Source organism: Notolepis coatsorum (genome assembly GCF_963971535.1).
Source record: "Notolepis coatsorum genome assembly, chromosome: 2".
Classification (NCBI taxonomy): Eukaryota; Metazoa; Chordata; class Actinopteri; order Aulopiformes; family Paralepididae; genus Notolepis; species Notolepis coatsorum.
Window position 1 is genome coordinate 25,527,937 of NC_140166.1, and position 22,611 is coordinate 25,550,547.

General features: G+C 42.6%; 1 protein-coding gene across 1 annotated transcript in view; it reads right to left on the reverse strand.

Moving 5' to 3' along the window:
- The window catches only part of parp8 (poly (ADP-ribose) polymerase family, member 8), a gene marked incomplete at its 3' end in the record, with an annotated part of 303,800 nt that continues 281,189 nt past the window's right edge, over window positions 1–22,611 (reverse strand). The window contains exons 19-26 of the mRNA XM_084309021.1: window positions 19,360–19,408; window positions 18,328–18,440; window positions 13,437–13,509; window positions 10,730–10,805; window positions 8,268–8,359; window positions 5,429–5,498; window positions 4,835–4,919; window positions 1–103 (exon numbers count right to left, since the gene is read on the reverse strand). Coding sequence (XP_084165147.1) covers window positions 1–103; window positions 4,835–4,919; window positions 5,429–5,498; window positions 8,268–8,359; window positions 10,730–10,805; window positions 13,437–13,509; window positions 18,328–18,440; window positions 19,360–19,408 — 661 coding nt within the window. The remainder of the gene's footprint in view (window positions 104–4,834; window positions 4,920–5,428; window positions 5,499–8,267; window positions 8,360–10,729; window positions 10,806–13,436; window positions 13,510–18,327; window positions 18,441–19,359; window positions 19,409–22,611) is intronic.

Below are 22,611 nucleotides of genomic sequence, written 5' to 3' on the forward strand. Positions count from 1 at the left end.
TCATCCCATGACCGTCTGGTTGCCGATCACACGGAGGATCTCTCGATGGGTGCTGGGGTCCTGCGTGTCGATGGGGATGCCTGTCACCTCGTGGTCTTCGTAGCTGAGGAGAGGAGAACAAGGTGAGTGTCTGAGACGTGCAGTGCTGTGGAAAAAAGCTCAAAAGGTTAAAGGAACACGCCAACATTTGGGGAAATTAGCTTACCGTCTTCTCCAGAGAGAGACAAGAAGATCGATACCAGTTTCCTCTCTGTGCGTTCAGTAGAAAGCTACGTTAGCCTAGCTTAGCACAATTAATGGAAGCATTAAGCTATCGGCCAGATAGCTTTCTACTGAACCCACAGAGAGGAAACTGGTATCTATTTTCTTGTCTCTCTCTGGAGAAGACGGTAAGCTAATTTCCCAAAATGTTGGCGTGTTCCTTTAAGAACAAATTACAGGTTGCAGAGAACAACGTCATTAGATACATGCTAAATGCTCCTCCCAGGACTCATATAGGTCCCACAGAAAGGAGTTAGTCGAGGATAGAGTTAAAGAACTAAAACTAAACCACATGTTTGAAATAGTTAATGGTAGAGCCCCAGAGTATATGTCCTCAAATGTAGATATGGTAAGAAACAAACACCACCTGGGGCGCCCCTGTGGCGAACCACATAGCGCACTCAGCCGCGACACGGCCGACCCAGGTTCGACTCCCGAACCCGTCGTTATTTGCCGAATGTCTTCCCCCCACTATGTCTCCCATTCCTCCTCTGTCTCTCTCTACTGGACTGCCCAGTAGCAATAAAGCGATAAAACGCCAAAAAATGTATCTTAAAAAAAAAAAAAAAAAAAAAAACACCACCGTAACACAAGAGCCAGCGTTATGTCCTGCTGTGTTCCTGGTGTTTGATTGATTGATTGAAAACTTTATTAACAGATTGCAGAATGGGTACAATACAGTACAGCTCAATACACACAATTGTTAAGGGGATGCAGACCAGAGAAATACTTTCGTCTTGTTTACATCAGGGTCCCCCATTTTCAATTCATCAGGACATATATGACGTACATGACATACAGATAGACAGTACTGCTACATCTATACATTTATGACATACCAGATTTGCAAATACAGTACTGTTTGTGATACAAAAAGAGTCAAGAAAAGGGAGTATATACATTAGACGTAAAAACTGTACATTGGAGGAGGTTGGGTGGGGTTGTGTGGGGGGGGGTTGGGTACGTTGGGATATTGACACCCATACTGGGTAATTTACATTGGAGGGGGTTGGGGGGAACACTGTACAAACAAGCAAAACTGTACATTGGGGGGGGGGGGGAGACACTGTACAAACAAGCAAAACTGTACATTGGAATATTGACAACCATACTAGGTAAATTACTGTACTGTACATTGGAGGGGGTTGGGTTAGGACATTTGCAGGGGCCAGTGTTGAATTGCAGTCTCCCGTAGGTGTTTTTTGAGAGTGGTTTTGAAAGTGGGTAGTGATTCACATTCCTTTACAGCTTTGGGTAGGGCGTTCCACATTGACGTGGCATAATTGCAAAACGTGTTTAGTCCCTTGTTTGAGCCGAATCTGGGTTTAACATGATTTGTTGAGCTTCCTCTGGTGTTGTGATCGTGGTATTCACTGACCTTTGGGAAGTATTTTGACATGTACATGGGTACCTTGGTCGTGTAGTGTATCTTGTAGACCAGGCCCATTGCAAGTTGCTGTACTCTGTCGTCTACTCTAAGCCATCCTAGGTAGTCAAAGTGGGCAGGGGTGAGGTGGGTTCTAGGAGTAAGGTCAAGTAGTAGTCTGACCAGTTTGTTTTGTGATGTTTGTAATCTTGTTTTTAGCGCCTTTGAGGTGCTAAATGCTAATGCTTTTAGGTGCAATCCTCCTGGATACAGGGTCATGATGCTTGATTGCTACGTATGATACTTGAAACTTTACTAATAAAATCTGAATCAGTGGAGCTAGGGCCGGGCTTCCCACGATCATGGAAACAAGATGATCAAGATCAAATTATCATTGTGCCGTGTAATTTTGTCTTGTGTTGCAAATCCATCACACTGATGCACTCCGCCCCCCCAACCGGTTTCAGCTGGTGTTGAGGGAGAGGAGGGAGCCACGGCGCGTTTCTCCAGTTATTTTCAAACATGAATGAATGAATGAATGAAAACTTTATTAACAGATTGCAGAATGGGTACAGTACAGTACAGCTCAATACATACAATTGTTAAGGGGATGCAGACCAGAGAAAGACTTTCGTCTTGTTTACATCAGGGTCCCCCATTTTCAATTCATCGTAACATATATGACATACATGACATACAGATAGACAGTACTGCTACATCTATACATTTATGACATACCAGATTTGCAATTACAGTACTGTTTGTGATACAAAAAGAGTCCAGAAAGAAAAGAGTATATACATTAGGCGTAGAAACTGTACATTGGATTGGGGGGGTGGGGGGGGACTGTACATTGGAGGTGGTTGGGTGGGTGGGGGGGGGGGGGGGGGGGTTGGGTAGGAGTGGGGGGGGGGGGGTTGGGTAGGAGGGGTGGGTGGGGGACACTGTACAACTGTACAAACAACACTGTACATTGGATTATTGACAAGACCATACTTGGTAATTTACTGTACATTGGAGGGGGTTGTGTTCGGACATTTACAGGGGCCAGTTTCGAGTTGCAGTCTCCCTTAGGTGTTTTTTGAGAGTGTTTTTGAAAGTGGGTAGTGATTCACATTCCTTTACAGCTTTGGGTAGGGCGTTCCACATTGATGTGGCATAATTGCGAAACGTGTTTAGTCCCTTGTTTGAGCCGAATCTGGGTTTAACATGATTTGTGGAGCTCCCTCTGGTGTTGTGATCGTGGTATTCACTGACCTTTGGGAAGTATTTTGTCATGTACATGGGTACCTTGGTCGTGTAGTGTATCTTGTAGACCAGGCCCATTGCAAGTTACTCGTCTACTCTAAGCCATCCTAGGTTGTCAAAGTGGGCAGGGGTGAGGTGGGTTCTAGGAGTAAGGTCAAGCAGTAGTCTGACCAGATTGTTTTGAGATGTTTGTAATTTTGTTTTTAGAGCCTTTGAGGTGCTTTGGTACCATGAGGTGCAAGCATAGTCGTAGTACCCTTGAATGAGTGCTCCTGCTAGAGTCTTCAGGGTATTCTTGTTTACCAGTGAGGAGATCCGGTACAAGAATCGTGTTCGTTGGTTGACTTTTTTTATTACATTGGATGCCATTTTGTCACAGGAAAGATTTGCCTCTAGGATGGAACCCAGGTAGGTAATATCTTCTTTCCTTGTGACAATATTGTCACCCACTGTAACTGAGAAGCCGTCGGTCTTGCTGAGTTTGTTATTTGAACCGAAGAGAATGGACTCTGTTTTGCCCATGTGTAATGATAGTTTGTTATCAGCGAGCCATATGCAGATTTTGCCTAGTTCTGAGCTGAGGGTTTTTTCAACCTGTAACTTGTTCTTGTCAGAGACCAGCAGGGCTGAGTCGTCCGCAAACAGGAACAAGTTGCAGTCACAAGCTGACGACATGTCATTTGCATAAATTAGGAACAGTAGCGGACCTAGTATGCTTCCTTGTGGAACACCACAGTTTACTGTGAGGGGGGGGGATAGGGTACCGTTTACCTCCACCATCTGCTCTCTCCCCTCCAGGTAGGATTGCATCCAGCTCACTGATAGACTATCAAAACCAATTGCTTTTAGCTTGTCAATCAGAATGGTGTGATTGACAGTGTCGAAGGCCTTTTGTAGGTCCAGCATGACCATGCCGCAGTATTTGCCCGCGTCCACCTCTTGTTTGATGTGGTCGTTTAAATAGAGAAGGCATGTGTCAGTGGAGTGGGATGTTCTGAAGCCAGATTGGAATTCGTAGATTAGATTTTTTTCCGCAAGGTATTTTTCGACCTGTTCGTATACAATTTTTTCCATGACTTTTGAGATGGAGGTAAGGATAGAAACAGGGCGGTAGTTGCCTGGGTCTAATTTACTGCCTTTTTTGTGCATCTTTGGTAACTTGTAGAAGATTTCGAAAGGAATACTGGAGCACACTGTTATTCTTGCTACTTTATGTAGGAATACTTTTAACCAACGTTCGGTCAAGAGTTACCCTGAATAAGGTGTAGGTCTTTCAAATTCAACATTAATTTCCTACTCTGAGAACCTGGAGAAAATGAAGGTGTGCAAACTTTGGGAATTAACTTGTAGAAGAATACAGAAAGGCAGCCTTTGGTCGAGAAGAAACAAACCCAGTCGCCTGGAAACGTCGGACTAAAGGAACAAGATACAATACTGTGCAAGACTTGTTACATAGTTGTGGCTGCATCACAAGGCAACAGGATCGATTTGTTCAATAAAGAAAATGCACTAAACGCCTATGATCAACGAATAATTGTGTTTAATAATCGTGATTTCAATATCAATCAAAATAATTGTGATCAGGGTCTATACAGAGATACTATTAATAAAACATTAGATACTATTAATAAACCATTACCGTAGATACTATTAATAAACTATTATATACTATTAATAAACCACTATATACAGTACTCACACAAAGAAGAACCGCGTGCAGACATGGTCCGTGTTGGGAACCATCCAGATATATACAGTACTCACACAAAGAAGAACCGCATGCAGACATGGTCCGTGTTGGGAACCACCCAGATATATACAGTACTCACACAAAGAAGAACCGGGTGCAGACATGGTCCGTGTTGGGAACCACCCAGATATATACAGTACTCACACAAAGAAGAACCGGGTGCAGACATGGTCCGGGTTGGGAACCACCCAGATATATACAGTACTCACACAAAGAAGAACCGGGTGCAGACATGGTCCGGGTTGGGAACCACCCAGATCTGGTTATGCTTGTGCAGATCAGGGGAAGTGATCACTGAAAGACAAAACATGACACATCCATTTTATTCCTTCACAGCAGGACAATTTTAAAGATTTAATCATAGAATGGACTATTCCATTAGCCGACAAAAGGCTGTGACTATATTAGCGGGACAGCCCTCCAGTACTTAGGAGCATGTGTCATTAGATGGACTCAGTTTGTGGTCAGGGCTGGATGAGGCCACTCACCTTCACATAAGGCTATGCACTTTAAATTCACTCACCTTCACATAAGGCTATGCACTTTAAATTCACTCACCTTCACATAAGGCTATGCACTTTAAATTCACTCACCTTCACATAAGGCTATGCACTTTAAATTCACTCACCTTCACATAAGGCTATGCACTTTAAATTCACTCACCTTCACATAAGGCTATGCACTTTAAATTCACTCACCTTCACATAAGGCTATGCACTTTAAATTCACTCACCTTCACATAAGGCTATGCACTTTAAATTCACTCACCTTCACATAAGGCTATGCACTTTAAATTCACTCACCTTCACATAAGGCTATGCACATTAAATCCCGACTCTGCAGGAACTGCGGCTGCTGCCCCTTCTTCTGTGACTGCAGAGGGACGACACACATGACACGCTTGTTCATGGCCTATTTCTATTTTTATTTCTACTTATAATTATACTATATTCTATTGTGCTTCTATTTAATTTAGTTTATATCTCATTTAAAAAATTTCATAATTATATTATATTCTGTTGGGCTTCTATCTTAATTTAGTTCATATTTCATTTTATTTTATTATCTGTCCGTTATTGTCTGTCCATTAACTCATTCAGCGCCGGAGCGATATGACCGATATAGGTCTAGTACGCCACCGCTTTAATCAATGGGGATACAGCAAGATTTGCGAGTGCTTAAAATATATCTTAAATTATAGCTATGGGTCTAATACACCCGTCGATTATCAGTGAGTTGCTTCCAGTCAACATCCACGAAACAGATAGTTTTTTCATCTGTACATTTCCATTTTATAGCGTTTTGAATATGAGTATAGTTTGGGTGCTTCTGAGTAATTCCACGAAAAGACGCGATAATAGCCCTTTAGTGGAATACACTAAACACGTTGTCATTTTTCGCCTGATTATCGAATCTTCCTGAAATCAACGCTAGATCATCATTATTATCCTTCCTCATGCAAGAATGAAAAGAGCCCTGGACCGCGGGGCTCCCCCGCCACCTCATCCGACTCAACGGTAAACAGCCACACACAGAGACAGCGTCGATTGGGGTAGACATTTATATCAGATCAATGATCAAATTTATATATAGTGTTCTTACCTTGGATCTGATGTAATGCAAAAGAAATAATCCAATTATCTGATCGCCATTCCAAATACTGCTCGTGGAGGTCCGTACCACATTACCGACCGTTACATATGGGCGGGCGGGCTGTTCCATGCCATCGTTGTATAGACCTACCTCGCCTGAGTATTTAAACCCCGCCTGCACGGCTCGGATTGTCCCAGAAAAGAAACTACACCATTCCCAATGGGGTGCAATACCAGCTGGAAGGCATAGGCGGCGGTATTTGCCCTTTTGCGAGCTCAGACCCATTCCCAACGATAACATCAGGCTGGATGGATGAAAATGAATGGATATCGCTAATAAAAGAAATAACGATTAAAACCCGACTATACTCGTGATTGGCGCTCAAGCGATGCTGAGTTAACCCGACTATCATAGTGACTGGCGCTGAATGAGTTAATGTCGCAGAGAAAACGTCCAAATCAAATTCCTTGTATGTGAAAACTACTTGGCAATAAAGACCTTTCTGATTCTGATTCTGATCTTTACAAACATTATCAGGAGCGTTGCATAGAAAAACCCAATAGACCTGTTCGCTGTATACAAACATACCGTGTTCGAGCCAATCAGCAATACCAACTGAGTCACGTGACTAAGTTGCCCCCTACCTGCGCGAGCTGCTGCGCTAAAATAATATGATGGGGCTCTGGAGAAACCATGGCACTCCCATGACTAAATGTTGTTTCAAATGAAAACGGCTGGATGTAATTTTGCCAAATCAGCCTGGCTGTGAGTGTGAGTCTTTCACCTTTTACACATCTAGCTTTGGCATGGATTGATTGTTTAGATCACTAGCATGGCTAACAAATGCAAATATATTATAGTCTGCCCCGTTGTTCTGACCAGGATTACGTTCCTTTCTCCCCCGGTGATGCGTGCGCACACTGAGTCTGACGTATACAGCGAACAGGTCTACAGGAAGGGGGCGCTGCAGTGAAAGAATCAGTGGTCAGTATTCGGGCCAGGGGCGATTTTGTCTTCCCACAATCATGAAAACGGGAGATAAAACGATTATTGTGCCGTATGCCACGTGGCTCTCATTTTGTCTTGTGTTGTAAATGCAGGGCACCCTTCCTTCACAGCGGTGCCGTCGGTTGTGTGATAGTAAAGGGTTAACCTTCTGTTGTGTGGCAGTGAAAGGGTTAACCGGCTGTTGTGTGGCAGTGAAAGGGTTAACCTTATGTGTATTGTCGCAGTGAAAGGGTTAACCGTTTTGGTAGTGTGGCAGTGAAAGGGTTAAAGAGAAACACTTGGCGGAGTGTCTTTGCCTGCCAGTAGTTCTTCAGAGAATGCTGATTGGTTCAGGTGCGTAACGTGAAGCTCAACAAGATGGATTCTCTTGTGATCTCGCAAAGCCAGAGGTCCCACACTTACTTACTTTTCCATAACTTCATACCGAATTCCCATGACTGTATTTGAGCGGTGTAACGATTGAATAACCTTTACTTGAACTGTTATGACATTGTAAAGTTGTTGTGAAAACTTTAAGAAAGGTTGGAATCATGCAACGACTGTAATTTAAATATAATATATATTTTATTTACAGAAATGATACATTTATGACCATGACTTAAAATGTCCATGACTTTTCCAAACTTGGGTACTTCATAATTTTCTAAGATATTTTCAAATACCAGAACCTTTCCATGATTTTCATGATTGGGGACCACAGAGATATGTCTCATCCCTATGGAGGGAATCCCGACATTCAAATGATGAAACAATGGGCACTTCCAAGGTAGAATTCAGAGGGTTAACAGCATGTACGACAAGCATCACAGATCATTAGGATCAATTCCTGCATTATTTAAAGATGTGCAAAATTATGTTTGTATTTATCATTTCTAATCTAAATGCCCTTTTCTCTTCTAAAATGTTTTTTTATTTTTGTCAAAAGTATCTATGAACTCGTTAAAGTTTTTATAGCAGCACAACGGATTATGTATAAATTCTCTACAATTTCCAGTAACATGAATGTTACTTCTTTATTACATTCCTGAACTTTGACCTGACCTGAAGATGGAGGTTGGTCTTGCTGTTGGTTGCCGTCTCGTCCTTGGAAGTAACTTTCTGTTGCTTTTTGTACATCCCTGTAGGATTGTACCCTAGAGACCAAGAAGCATGCAACTCTGTTTTTAAATGTATATTAAAAGTATATTATCATCCAGTCTCCATAATAAAGTATATTATCACCCAGTCTCCATAATAAAGTATACTAGCATTGCATACAGTCATCATAATAAAGTATATTATCATCCAGTCTCCATAATAAAGTATATTATCATCCAGTCTCCATAATAAAGTATATTATCATCCAGTCTCCATAATAAAGTATATTATCATCCAGTCTCCATAATAAAGTACATTATCATCCAGTCTCCATAATAAAGTACATTATCCAGTCTCTATAATAAAGTATATTATCATCTAGTCTCCATAATAAAGTATATTATAGTCATCATAATAAAGTATATTATCATCCAGTCTCCATAATAAAGTATATTATCATCCAGTCTCCATAATAAAGTACATTATCCAGTCTCTATAATAAAGTATATTATCATCTAGTCTCCATAATAAAGTATATTATCATATAGTCATCATAATAAAGTATATTATCATCCAGTCTCCATAATAAAGTATATTATCATCCAGTCTCCATAATAAAGTACATTATCCAGTCTCTATAATAAAGTATATTATCATCTAGTCTCCATAATAAAGTATATTATCATCCAGTCTCCATAATAAAGTATATTATCATCCAGTCTCCATAATAAAGTACATTATCATCCAGTCTCCATAATAAAGTATATTATCATCCAGTCTCCATAATAAAGTACATTATCCAGTCTCTATAATAAAGTATATTATCATCTAGTCTCCATAATAAAGTACATTATCATCCAGTCTCCATAATAAAGTATATTATCATCCAGTCTCCATAATAAAGTATATTATCATCCAGTCTCCATAATAAAGTATATTATCATCCAGTCTCCATAATAAAGTACATTATCATCCAGTCTCCATAATAAAGTACATTATCCAGTCTCTATAATAAAGTATATTATCATCTAGTCTCCATAATAAAGTATATTATAGTCATCATAATAAAGTATATTATCATCCAGTCTCCATAATAAAGTATATTATCATCCAGTCTCCATAATAAAGTACATTATCCAGTCTCTATAATAAAGTATATTATCATCTAGTCTCTATAATAAAGTATATTATAGTCATCATAATAAAGTATATGATCATCCAGTCTCCATAATAAAGTATATTATAGTCATCATAATAAAGTATATTATCATCCAGTCTCCATAATAAAGTATATTATCATCCAGTCTCCATAATAAAGTACATTATCCAGTCTCTATAATAAAGTATATTATCATCTAGTCTCTATAATAAAGTATATTATCATATAGTCATCATAATAAAGTATATTATCATCCAGTCTCCATAATAAAGTACATTATCATCCAGTCTCCATAATAAAGAATAGGAGCTTTTGAACTAGGGGGCGGGACCAAATGGAATGTCACTTCTACAATCTATTGCCTTTTCTCCATTAGCTATGGTCAGCCTGGCTGGGGCTAGCCATGGTCTAGCATGGTATGGTATGGTTGGGTTTGTGTCTCCATTGCACTTCTTGTAAACTTTCTGGTTGCTAGACAATCTAGGGGCGACAGTGGCTCAGGAGGTACAGCAATCGTCTGGTAATCCGGAGGTTTGATTCCCGGTTTGATTCCCAGATTTGATTCCCGGACTCACACTGATCAAATAAAAAAAAGAAACATACTTTTTCGGACTGATCATCTGACCTCTCCAGTTGAACTGCTATTGTGTTTATAATCCTCTGCCATTCTGTCATCTGTTCTCTAGTATTCAGTCTCGTGCAGTTAAATCCTCTCTAGAAGTGAAACTGAAACTTACCAAGCCTATAAGTTGTTAAAGGGGCACTAGGCAATTAATTTACTCTGGATGCCTGAACACAGAATGACACCAGTATCACTGACTACCACGGCAAGCCTATAGAAAATTATTCTATTTAATAATAATAATTATAATAATTATCATAAATATAATATATACTTTTTTTGTTTGTTTATTAAAAAAAAGGTATATTAATATATTATTTAAAAAGAAATTCTGTTGTACCGAACTCGTACCGAGCCGTGACCCCAATAACGAGGTACGTACCGAACCGTGGCTTCTGTGTACCGTTACACCCCTAATGATGATACAACAGTCCTAACCAGGTTTGGCCAGGTTGTGAAAGGTGTCTGTCTCAGCCGGGATCCAGCCAGGTCTGGCCAATTCTAAAGACAATGGAGACCCTCACCATGAGCCAGACAGGCCACAGCACGGCTAAACCCTGGCTAGTGGAGACCAGGCATATTAAATTGCTCACGTGCGTGCGTGCGTGCGTGCGTGCGTGCGTGCGTGCGTGCGTGTGCGGATACCTGTGCCTGAGTAGCCGAAGGAGATGCTTGACAAAGGGCTAAGATAGATCCCATTCCCATAGGCGGCGCCATTGAGCTATGGAGGATACATGAAAACAACACTTGTTAAGACGAGGAAGACCCAGCCGCCCCCAACCTCCTCTGCCAGGTGACCTACATTATTCAGGCTGGATAACATGCCGTGACCTCAGCGTTTTAGAACAAGACATGAAAGTAATACATCTTTCACATCCTGTATTTTCAGTATGACAAGGGGGTGCAGAAACAAAACAAGTCCTCGGGGTGCAGCAACCAGAGCAGGAGCACTACAGGGTGCAGCAGGAACACTACAGGGTGCAGCAGGAGCACTACAGGGTGCAGCAGGAACACTACAGGGTGCAGGAGGAACACTACAGGGTGCAGCAGGAGCACTACAGGGTGCAGCAGGAACACTACAGGGTGCAGCAGGAGCACTACAGGGTGCAGCAGGAGCACTACAGGGTGCAGCAGGAACACTACAGGGTGCAGCAGGAGCACTACAGGGTGCAGCAGGAGCACTACAGGGTGCAGCAGGAACACTACAGGGTGCAGCAGGAACACTACAGGGTGCAGCAGGAACACTACAGGGTGCAGGAGGAACACTACAGGGTGCAGCAGGAACACTACAGGGTGCAGCAGGAACACTACAGGGTGCAGCAACCAGAGCAGGAGCACTACAGGGTGCAGGAGGAACACTACAGGGTGCAGCAGGAACACTACAGGGTGCAGCAGGAACACTACAGGGTGCAGCAACCAGAGCAGGAGCACTACAGGGTGCAGGAGGAACACTACAGGGTGCAGCAGGAGCACTACAGGGTGCAGCAGGAACACTACAGGGTGCAGCAGGAACACTACAGGGTGCAGCAGGAACACTACAGGGTGCAGCAGGAGCACTACAGGGTGCAGCAGGAACACTACAGGGTGCAGCAGGAGCACTACAGGGTGCAGGAGGAACACTACAGGGTGCAGCAGGAACACTACAGGGTGCAGCAGGAACACTACAGGGTGCAGGAGGAACACTACAGGGTGCAGCAGGAGCACTACAGGGTGCAGGAGGAACACTACAGGGTGCAGCAGGAGCACTACAGGGTGCAGCAGGAGCACTACAGGGTGCAGCAGGAACACTACAGGGTGCAGCAGGAACACTACAGGGTGCAGCAGGAGCACTACAGGGTGCAGCAGGAACACTACAGGGTGCAGCAGGAACACTACAGGGTGCAGCAGGAACACTACAGGGTGCAGCAGGAACACTACAGGGTGCAGCAGGAACACTACAGGGTGCAGCAGGAGCACTACAGGGTGCAGCAGGAACACTACAGGGTGCAGCAGGAACACTACAGGGTGCAGCAGGAGCACTACAGGGTGCAGCAGGAGCACTACAGGGTGCAGCAGGAGCACTACAGGGTGCAGCAGGAACACTACAGGGTGCAGCAGGAACACTACAGGGTGCAGCAGGAACACTACAGGGTGCAGGAGGAACACTACAGGGTGCAGCAGGAACACTACAGGGTGCAGCAGGAACACTACAGGGTGCAGCAGGAACACTACAGGGTGCAGCAGGAGCACTACAGGGTGCAGCAGGAGCACTACAGGGTGCAGCAGGAACACTACAGGGTGCAGCAGGAACACTACAGGGTGCAGGAGGAACACTACAGGGTGCAGCAGGAACACTACAGGGTGCAGCAGGAACACTACAGGGTGCAGGAGGAACACTACAGGGTGCAGCAGGAGCACTACAGGGTGCAGGAGGAACACTACAGGGTGCAGCAGGAGCACTACAGGGTGCAGCAGGAGCACTACAGGGTGCAGCAGGAACACTACAGGGTGCAGCAGGAACACTACAGGGTGCAGCAGGAGCACTACAGGGTGCAGCAGGAACACTACAGGGTGCAGCAGGAACACTACAGGGTGCAGCAGGAACACTACAGGGTGCAGCAGGAACACTACAGGGTGCAGCAGGAACACTACAGGGTGCAGCAGGAGCACTACAGGGTGCAGCAGGAACACTACAGGGTGCAGCAGGAACACTACAGGGTGCAGCAGGAGCACTACAGGGTGCAGCAGGAGCACTACAGGGTGCAGCAGGAGCACTACAGGGTGCAGCAGGAACACTACAGGGTGCAGCAGGAACACTACAGGGTGCAGGAGGAACACTACAGGGTGCAGCAGGAACACTACAGGGTGCAGCAGGAACACTACAGGGTGCAGCAGGAACACTACAGGGTGCAGCAGGAGCACTACAGGGTGCAGCAGGAACACTACAGGGTGCAGCAGGAGCACTACAGGGTGCAGCAGGAACACTACAGGGTGCAGGAGGAACACTACAGGGTGCAGCAGGAACACTACAGGGTGCAGCAGGAGCACTACAGGGTGCAGCAGGAACACTACAGGGTGCAGCAGGAACACTACAGGGTGCAGCAGGAACACTACAGGGTGCAGCAGGAACACTACAGGGTGCAGCAGGAACACTACAGGGTGCAGCAGGAGCACTACAGGGTGCAGCAGGAACACTACAGGGTGCAGCAGGAGCACTACAGGGTGCAGCAGGAACACTACAGGGTGCAGCAGGAACACTACAGGGTGCAGCAGGAGCACTACAGGGTGCAGCAGCAGGAACACTACAGGGTGCAGCAGGAACATCTTGAATTTGTGGTCCTCAGTGTGAACATAATATTCATTGTGATATTACCTGAAGCCTGGTGTTAGATGCCACTACCAGTCCAGTCCTCAATATGGAGTGCCAGTTCTCTATATGGGAACCACTGAGAGAGAGAGAGAGAGAGAGAGAGAGAGAGAGAGAGAGAGAGAGAGAGAGAGAGAGAGGCACTTCAAGTTGAACATATTTAAACTTTTCAACTAATTGATAACAATTAATAAACAAGTAACTTGTGGCCGCTAGACCAACCAACCAACCAACCGACCGACAGAGCTGTAGAGCTATGGAGCTGCTGGTTGCAGCTACTAAATAGTATTAAACCAACGGGCAGGTTGGTGTTATATTGTTTAGCTAGAAGACAACAGTATACTTCATGGAATTGCCATAAATGAGGCATCACTGAGCATAGCTAAGTGTTGAGGCATAATTAAGTGGCTAGGTGTTGAGGTATAATTGAGTGGCTATGTGTTGAGGTATAATTGAGTGTGGCTAGGTGTTGAGGTATAATTGAGTGGCTATGTGTTGAGGTATAATTGAGTGTGGCTAGGTGTTGAGGTATAATTGAGCGGCTAGGTGTTGAGGTATAATTGAGTGGCTAGGTGTTGAGGTATAATTGAGCATGGCTAAGTGTTGAGGCATAATTGAGCGGCTAGGTGTTGAGGTATAATTGAGTGGCTAGGTGTTGAGGCATAATTGAGTGGCTAGGTGTTGAGGCATAATTGAGCATGGCTAGGTGTTGAGGCATAATTGAGCGTGGCTAGGTGTTGAGGTATAATTGAGTGGCTAGGAGTTGAGGCATAATTGAGTGTGGCTAGGTGTTGAGGCATAATTGAGTGTGGCTAGGTGTTGAGGCATAATTGAGCGTGGCTAGGTGTTGAGGCATAATTGAGTGTGGCTAGGTGTTGAAAGAACACGCCAACATTTGGGGAAATTCGCTTATCGTCTTCCCCAGAGAAAGACAAGAAGATAGATACCAGTTTCCTCTCTGTGAGTTCAGTAGAAAGCTATGAAGCAGACAGTGATGGGTAGCCTAGGCATTGCCCAAATAACACCTCTCCCGAAGGCTTCCGGTCACTGTCCACTTCCATTCATTGTGCTAAGCTAGGCTAACATGCAGCCAGATAGCTTTCTACTGAACGCACAGAGAGGAAACTGGTATCTATCTTCTTGTATCTCTCTGGAGAAGACGGTAAGCTAATTTCCCAAAATGTTGGCGTGTTCCTTTAAAGGAAAACTCCAACATTTTGGGAAATTAGCTTATTTAACATCTTCCCTGGAGTTAGACAAGAAGATGCATACCTTTTTTGTCTCTGTGCGTGCATTTAGCTTAGGGAACAGTCGCTCTGTTAGCGTAGCTTAGCTTCATCACTGGAAGTGGGGGAGGGTTTGAGCCTGACGTTCCCTACAGTGCCCTACAGTCACGAAATACACTCCAAATACAACTCCAAAACGTTCCTGTAAACATGTTGTGACCTATGTATTTACCACGTGGAGAAATTAAAAATAATTGAATTCGACAATTATGTTTTCTAAGCAGATATACTCTGAACTATTTTTTGCCGAACGACTCCTCTCTGAGCGCAGTCAGTGATTTCTACGTGAAGCTGTGTTTGTTTACATTCTCATTCATTCAAAGGATCCGAACCGATTGAAGTTTATAGATACCATGACTTAAAATCCTCTTACCTTGACGATTAAAAGCCTCCCCAATTTAGAAAACAGTAATCCAATGGCTGGTATTGATATACTACTAACTACTGCACGCTAACGGAGCTAACCGGACACTCAAGCAGATAACGAGAGCAATGACTTCCTTTCTGGGGGGTTTCAAAATAAAAGAGCGACGTCTATAGCAGCGGAATACGTTTATTTTGTACATTATCTAACGTTAACACGAACCTAAACTAACTTTAGGTTAGTTGTAACGTTAGTTTAGGTTCGTGTTAACGTTAGATAATGTACAAAATAAACGTATTCCGCTGCTATAGACGTCGCTCTTTTATTTTGAAACCCCCCAGAAAGGAAGTCATTGCTCTCGTTATCTGCTTGAGTGTCCTGCTTGAGAGTATATCTGCTTAGAAAACATAATTGTCGAATTCAATTATTTTTAATTTCTCCACGTGGTAAATACATAGGTCACAGCATGTTTACAGGAACGTTTTGGAGTTGTATTTGGAGTGTATTTCGTGACTGTAGGGCACTGTAGGGAACGTCAGGCTCAAACCCTCCCCCACTTCCAGTGATGAAGCTAAGCTACGCTAACAGAGCGACTGTTCCCTAAGCTAAATGCACGCACAGAGACAAAAAAGGTATGCATCTTCTTGTCTAACTCCAGGGAAGATGTTAAATAAGCTAATTTCCCAAAATGTTGGAGTTTTCCTTTAAGGCAGTGGTGCCCAACCAGTCGATCGCGATCGACAGGTAGATCGCGGGCTTATTTATTTTCAAGTAGATCTCGATTAATAAAATTCGATAATTTTGAATTTTTTTAGCAAAATCAACTCTGCCTCTCTTTGTTAACTACAACAAGCAATGCTGTTTGTTATTTAAGATGAGGTCGGACTCGGCACTGACAGATTTGTGTTCATTATGCTGCTTTTATAAAGCCTCAAATGACGGCTTACAATATTTCATGAAAGCAAAGTGTTTTGTTTGTCTAAGATTTTAAAAGGTTTAAACTTTACAGCACTGACAAAGTTGAACAAAGTGCTGTACAAGTCCCACAACATTAAAAAAATATATTATAAAAAAAGATTAAAAAAATTATCTCGAAGCTTCGAATTAAAATCGAATCTCGGCCCCAAAGCTTCGAATTCCCAAAAAAAATTAGAACGTCAGCCCTACTACGGATAGCTCATTATATCAACGGCGTTGTTGTTTGCAGGCTTGCAGCTGTTGGTTAGCTAGCTATCGTTCTCAGTTGGCTAACGTTAGCTACTAGCTAGCTAATACTGGCCTACCTTTTGATTCGCAATGGAATGGCTAGCTAACTAACTGTACAAATCGATGTGATTGGCTGAGACCGTAATTTGTACGGTTGGCTGGATTGGGGGTGGCCAGCTGGCTAGCTTTTCAATCAATCAAGCTGGCAGTTCATAGTGTAGTAGCTGGCTGGATAGCTGTTGTATTGTGGGTTAAGGTAGCCAGCTGGCTGGCTGGCAGTTCGTGGTGCATTAGCTGGCTAGATAGCTGGCTAATGTTGGCCAATATAGCTGTAACTGAATGATGCTAGCCTTATGTGGTCTTATGAGTTTCAGTTCATAGGAAAATACTTTGACTATAATGGTCAGAAGTAAATTAACGGTATACTCTCTTTTAGAAACTCTGTCTCTTAAACAGTACTGTATATCTTGTATGTCATAAATGGCTGGATCTAACAGTACTGTTTATCTGTATGTCAAATGTTATGATGAATTGAAAATGGGGGACCCTGATGTAAACAAGACGAAAGTCTTTCTCTGGTCTGCCTCCCCTTAACAATTGTGTGTATTAGGGCGGCTAGGTGGTGTAGTGGGCAAGGCACTCGCCACCAGTGTGGAGACGCTAGGATTCGCGTGTTCGAATCCAGCTCTCCACATTGTTTTCAGTTTAGCTGGTCGTCCGCAGTAATACACATTGGCCGTATTACGGGGAGGGAAAACTGAAGGGTGGGGATCGAACGTTGTGAACAAGCGACTCCTACAAGTCGGTTGGTGCGCCTGCGCAGTAGAATCAGGAAGTGTCGGGGGCAGCGTGAGCCTCCCACGCGTTACTCCTCGACACTGAGAGATCGAGCTGCGCAGGTGAAAAGATGCGACTGCTGTTACCTCAAGTACCGGAGGGGACTTGTGCTATGTATGACTTAGTCCACATTGCAGCCGGCTTGTGGGAGGCAAGAAACAGCGTTCGTGACAGGGGAGGGTTGAATTGGATGATACGAAAATTGGGATGGGAGAAAATATAGAAAAATATGGGAGAAAAAGTGGATCAAAAAAAAAAACAATTGTGTGTATTGAGCCGTACTGTATTGTACCCATTCTGCAATCTGTTAATAAAATGTTCAATCAATCAATCAATCTGTTATGCTTAACATGCAGTACTTTTAACTTTACTTAATTTCTAAGATTAGATCATTTAGTTATTTTTAAATGTCTGATCTAAAAATAAACAAAGGGTTTTAAAAGTGTTATATTTATCTTCTCTTATAGTACCAGAGAGAAGCTGAGGAGAATCAACCAGCAACAAAAGCAAAAAAAAAGAAAGAATATATATATATATATTTATCTTTCTTTTAATTTTTTTTACATTTTAAGATTTAACATTTTTCCCTGTGGTATCGAAAATGGTATCGAATATCGATACTTTTCAAGGTATCGTATCGAAGTTCGAAATTCCAGTATCGTGACTGTCAGTTGCAATGTGACAGCTCTGTTTACACATCATTCCTATTCCCTTTTAATTGTACATATATCATTTTTGTTTTGATTGTATTGTTCCACTTTTGCTTTGGCAATGTAAACTCATGTTTTCTCATGCCCATTGAATTGAGTCTGTGTGTTGTCTGTGTATTGCAGAGTGTGAAATAAATGGGTCATGCTGCCTGCATGCCCAACGTGAGAAGTTAGTCTCGTCATTCTTGTAATTGCTACACTACACCGTTACAATGATATATAAAATATCATATTATATTATATACCCATTCAATATGCACATGACAGAAAATATTATATGCCATATAATATGTTCTGTCATGTGCATATTGAATGGGTATTACTAATACTATTAATACTAGCCGAGAGTAGGTACAATTTTGGCTGGTAGCTCTCGGCTAGGTGGTAAATTAAAAAGTAGATCTTGGTTCAAAAAAGGTTGGGCACCCCTGCTTTAAGGCATAATTCAGCATCAAAAACCCCCACCAGGACTTCTTCTCCAAGGGGAGACTTACTGGAAAGAGAAGGTACTCCCGAAGAGGTTCTTGGCGGCTCTGAAGTTGGACTCTTTGGCGGGTGGACTGCTGAGCAGGAGGAACTGATGTGGCGTGTGCATGAACTTCAGTTGCTGTTTAAGATGCACAGAGAAGACGTGTGAGCTGCTGGACCACATCGCTTTCATTCCACGCTCTCTCTCCTCTAGGGATCTGGAGAATATGGCCCCGAAATCTATTTGCAACATACTTTCTCACATCCATCAATAATGATAATAGTTAATATATTAAAGGCCCATTCCATAATCCGAACGTAAACAACTGGATAGCTCCGTCAAACCTTTTTTTAACAAACACAACTTTTCAAACTCTTCCAGAACATAATGTACATAATGTAGGTATCAGGAAGTTACTGTTGCTACATATTGGTACGGACAGTCGGACACCAAGCGCCATATTTGGTGAATCGGTTACAGACCACTCGCCTAGCTTAAAACTCCAGGAGAGTTGGCAGACGGTTAGGCTTCCATTAATTTGTGCTAACCTAGACTAGCTTGCAGGGGGGTCAGCCCTATGTTCCCACATTTCTAAGATTTTATTTCTCACTCAAAATTAGGCCGTATGTTCCCACATTTCTAAGATTCTTCTCAAAATTAGGCCCTATGCTCCCACAGCGTAATGGTCCCACAGTCCTATGTTCCCGGACGAACCCCCTACTACCAGAGAACAATTGGATAATAGGTTGGGTGTAATTGGCTACCAAATTAAGAGAGAGGGGGATAAAATCAGATATATTAAAAAAGGAAATGTGGGAACATAGGGCTGTGGGAACATAGGCAGTAGGCACGCTCCCCTTGCAGGTGGATAGTTTTTTAACTGAACACACAAAGAGGAAATTGGTATATCTTGTCATCTGACTCTGGAGAAGAACGTATCCCATAATGTTGGAGTGTTCCCTTAGTATTGGAACGTGCTGGGCAGTTTGACCGGGCCAGGACCTTTACATGCAGAGGGCCCAGGTGACTTGAGTAGTCGTTAGAGAACAGAACTCACTCTGGTCCCCAGAAGCTTGACGATGTGAGAACGGTTGCTGGAGATCACCCTGAGAAGAGAAGGACGACAAGCTGTCACTCAACAGTATAAGCTGTCACTCAACAGTCTGTCATATTGATGTGTGTTGTTTATTCAATGTGACACGTGTTGACGTCTGACTTGTGACACAGTAAGGCTGGAAGGTCTACCATATGAAGGTCTACCATATGCAGGTCTACTAAATATGAAGGTCTACCATATGAAGGTCTACTAAATATGAAGGTCTACTAAATATGAAGGTCTACCATATGAAGTTCTACTAAATATGAAGGTCTACTTCTTCTTTCGTGTAACGTCAGAGGTCCAACTCCGTATCTTGTAGCCATGCCCTTAACTCTGGTCCCACATCAAAGAGGCTGGCTTCCGAGGGTGGTTTGTATAGGGGGCAGATGGTCAGGATGTGGTCAACAGTCTGCTCAGGGTCTCCACACTCACATGCAGAGCTGTCTGCCAGGCCCCACTTCTTTAATGATGCTTTAAAGCGACCGACCCCAGATCTTAAACGGTTCAGCAGAACCCATTGCCGGCGTGGAAAATAGTATAATATGAAGGTGTATATAATATGAAGGTATATATAATATGAAGGTATATATATAGAATATGATGGTGTATATAATATGAAGGTGTATATAATATGAAGGTATATATAATATGAAGATGAAGGTATATATAATATGACGGTGTATATTGCACCGAATGGGAAATTCTTGGCCGAAACCGATACCGAAAATAGGAAACAGTTGGCCGAAAACCGAAAGGCCGAAAATGATTCATAGAATAGAATTTTTTTTACCAATGTTGTTCAGCTACCAGATTATGGAAAAATATATGATTATGGCAAAACTTAACTTAAATAATAAATAATCACTATTATGGGTCTTTTTGTATCACAAACAGTACTGTATTTGCAAATCTGGTATGTCATAAATGTATAGATGTAGCAGTACTGTCTATCTGTATGTCATGTATGTCATATATGTCCTGATGAATTGAAAATGGGGGACCCTGATGTAAACAAGACGAAAGTCTTTCTCTGGTCTGCATCCCCTTAACAATTGTGTGTATTGAGCTGTACTGTATTGTACCCATTCTGCAATCTGTTAATAAAGTTTTCAATCAATCAGAGAGAGAGAGGCAGACATCTGTGCTCTACTGAGCGCAGCTTTCTAGTCCCCAGATGACTTTGGCACAGTAGACGCGCGACAGACAGCGTCAATGTGAGAAACACAATCCCTCCCCCTCTCGCTCTGAATAATATGCATATTAGATCACTCAGTGATTAACCGCAACGGGCATATAGTAAATAAGGATAAAGTATGTTAAAGACGCATTTATTGGACTCGTTGCGCGCGGAGTTTACATAGAAACAGCGCGACTCCCGAGGAGATGCATTGCTCCCGAGTCCCAAGAGGAGTATCACGCAGGACTGAAGAGCTCACAGCGCGCATGTAATGAATCCGCGTTTTGATGACATCATCACAACAACACGCGTTAGGTTACAGGTTGCTTCTGTTTCGGTGATATATTTTCGGTGAAAAAACTCTTTCGGCCGAAAGCCGAAAGCCATTTTCAGCCGAAATCTTTCGGTGGCCGAATTTTCGGTGTATCCCTAGTGTATATAATATGAAGGTATATATAATATGATGGTGTATATAATATGAAGGTATATAGAATATGAAGGTGTATAGAATATGAAGGTGTATATAATTTTTTTTTTATCTACTTTTTCTCCCCATTTTCAATTTTTCTCCCATCCCAATTTCGTATTATCCAATTCTACCCTCACCTGTCTCGAACGTTGTTAGACCATGCCTCCCACTGGTCGGCTGCAGTGAGGACCAAGCCTTGCATCACGTGTCCCCATACTATATATTTTTAATAGGGCTGTCAAAATTAAAGCTTTAACTTTGGAGATTAATTAAAATTATTTAAAGCATTAAAATAAATTAATCTAGATTAATCTATGGAGTGAAAAATCTTCAATTTTAGCGCCGCGGATATAAGAAAGAGGTCTAGCTGAGTCAATGTTGATGGTTTTGTTGAACATTTGTATTTCACAGGAGAGAAACTATTCAAAGAAAGCTATTAAAATAGTCTTTGAATCGAAATATACTTTCTTTGTGTTGATTTTACATTAATTCCATGATTTTACTCAAGTAAATATCTGTTACAAGCTTCGGTCTTAAGTAGAAAAATGCAATTTTTAATCTAGATTAATTACAGAAAATTGTGAGATTAATTAGTAAAAAAATTTAAATCTATTGACAGCACTAATTTTTAAGTGAATCAAAAAAAGATTCCTCGCAGCAGTATTAAAACATTTAAAGGCCAACCTCCAGCTTAAACCCTACTGATCAATTATGGGTAGTTTACATCATTGGTATATCATTTCATTATTTATTTTTTTCCATTTGACACCGGAAATGCCACTCTGAAAGAGTTAAAAAGGTCCACGCACGAATAACATGCACGCGCAAATCAAAAAAGCTTATCAAACGCCGACGTCACAACAGGACACAGGTGCATATTAATGAGCCGAATCTAATGTTGCTTTTCCACTAAAATAAAGTACTCAGTTTGTCTCCGTGTGGGGAGGCGGGGCTGCTGGTGATCAGCATGAGAGCTCCAGAAATGTCACGTGAAAAACTGCAGACCACTGATTGGTCAGAAGAGAGACACGTCACTGTCTGGAGAGTCTGAACGAAAACAGAACGCCGCCATCTTTAATGTCTCGCGTAGGATGTCTTATGTATGTTTGCAGCACGAAACAAGTGCAATAAAAAAGGATACAGTCACTGTGTATTCTGCCTCATTTATTGATGAAACAAAACCGACATCAACACAATTTGCCACCGAGCGGAGAGTTTAGTCTGACAAAAAGATCGCTGATTAGTTACGCTTGTTGTTGGGGTTAGGGACGAGTGGTAACGTTAGTTAGCCTAATGCTAACGTTAGCAGATAGACACGAGAGGCTAGGTAACGTTAAAGCTTGTAGAATAGACACAATGAGGTAACGTTAGCGTTAGCATAATAGACACAACGAGAGTCTGGTTAATGTTGTTATTGATTGAATGAAAACTGTGTTTTACTCTGGCTTGCCAAGCTCATCATAGCCCCTTTCGTGACTGATGCACCGAGTGAATCCACAGTCACTTGCTCCTTAATAGGAAACCAACCTAGATTTACCATGAAGGACTGGTTCTGGCCGAACCG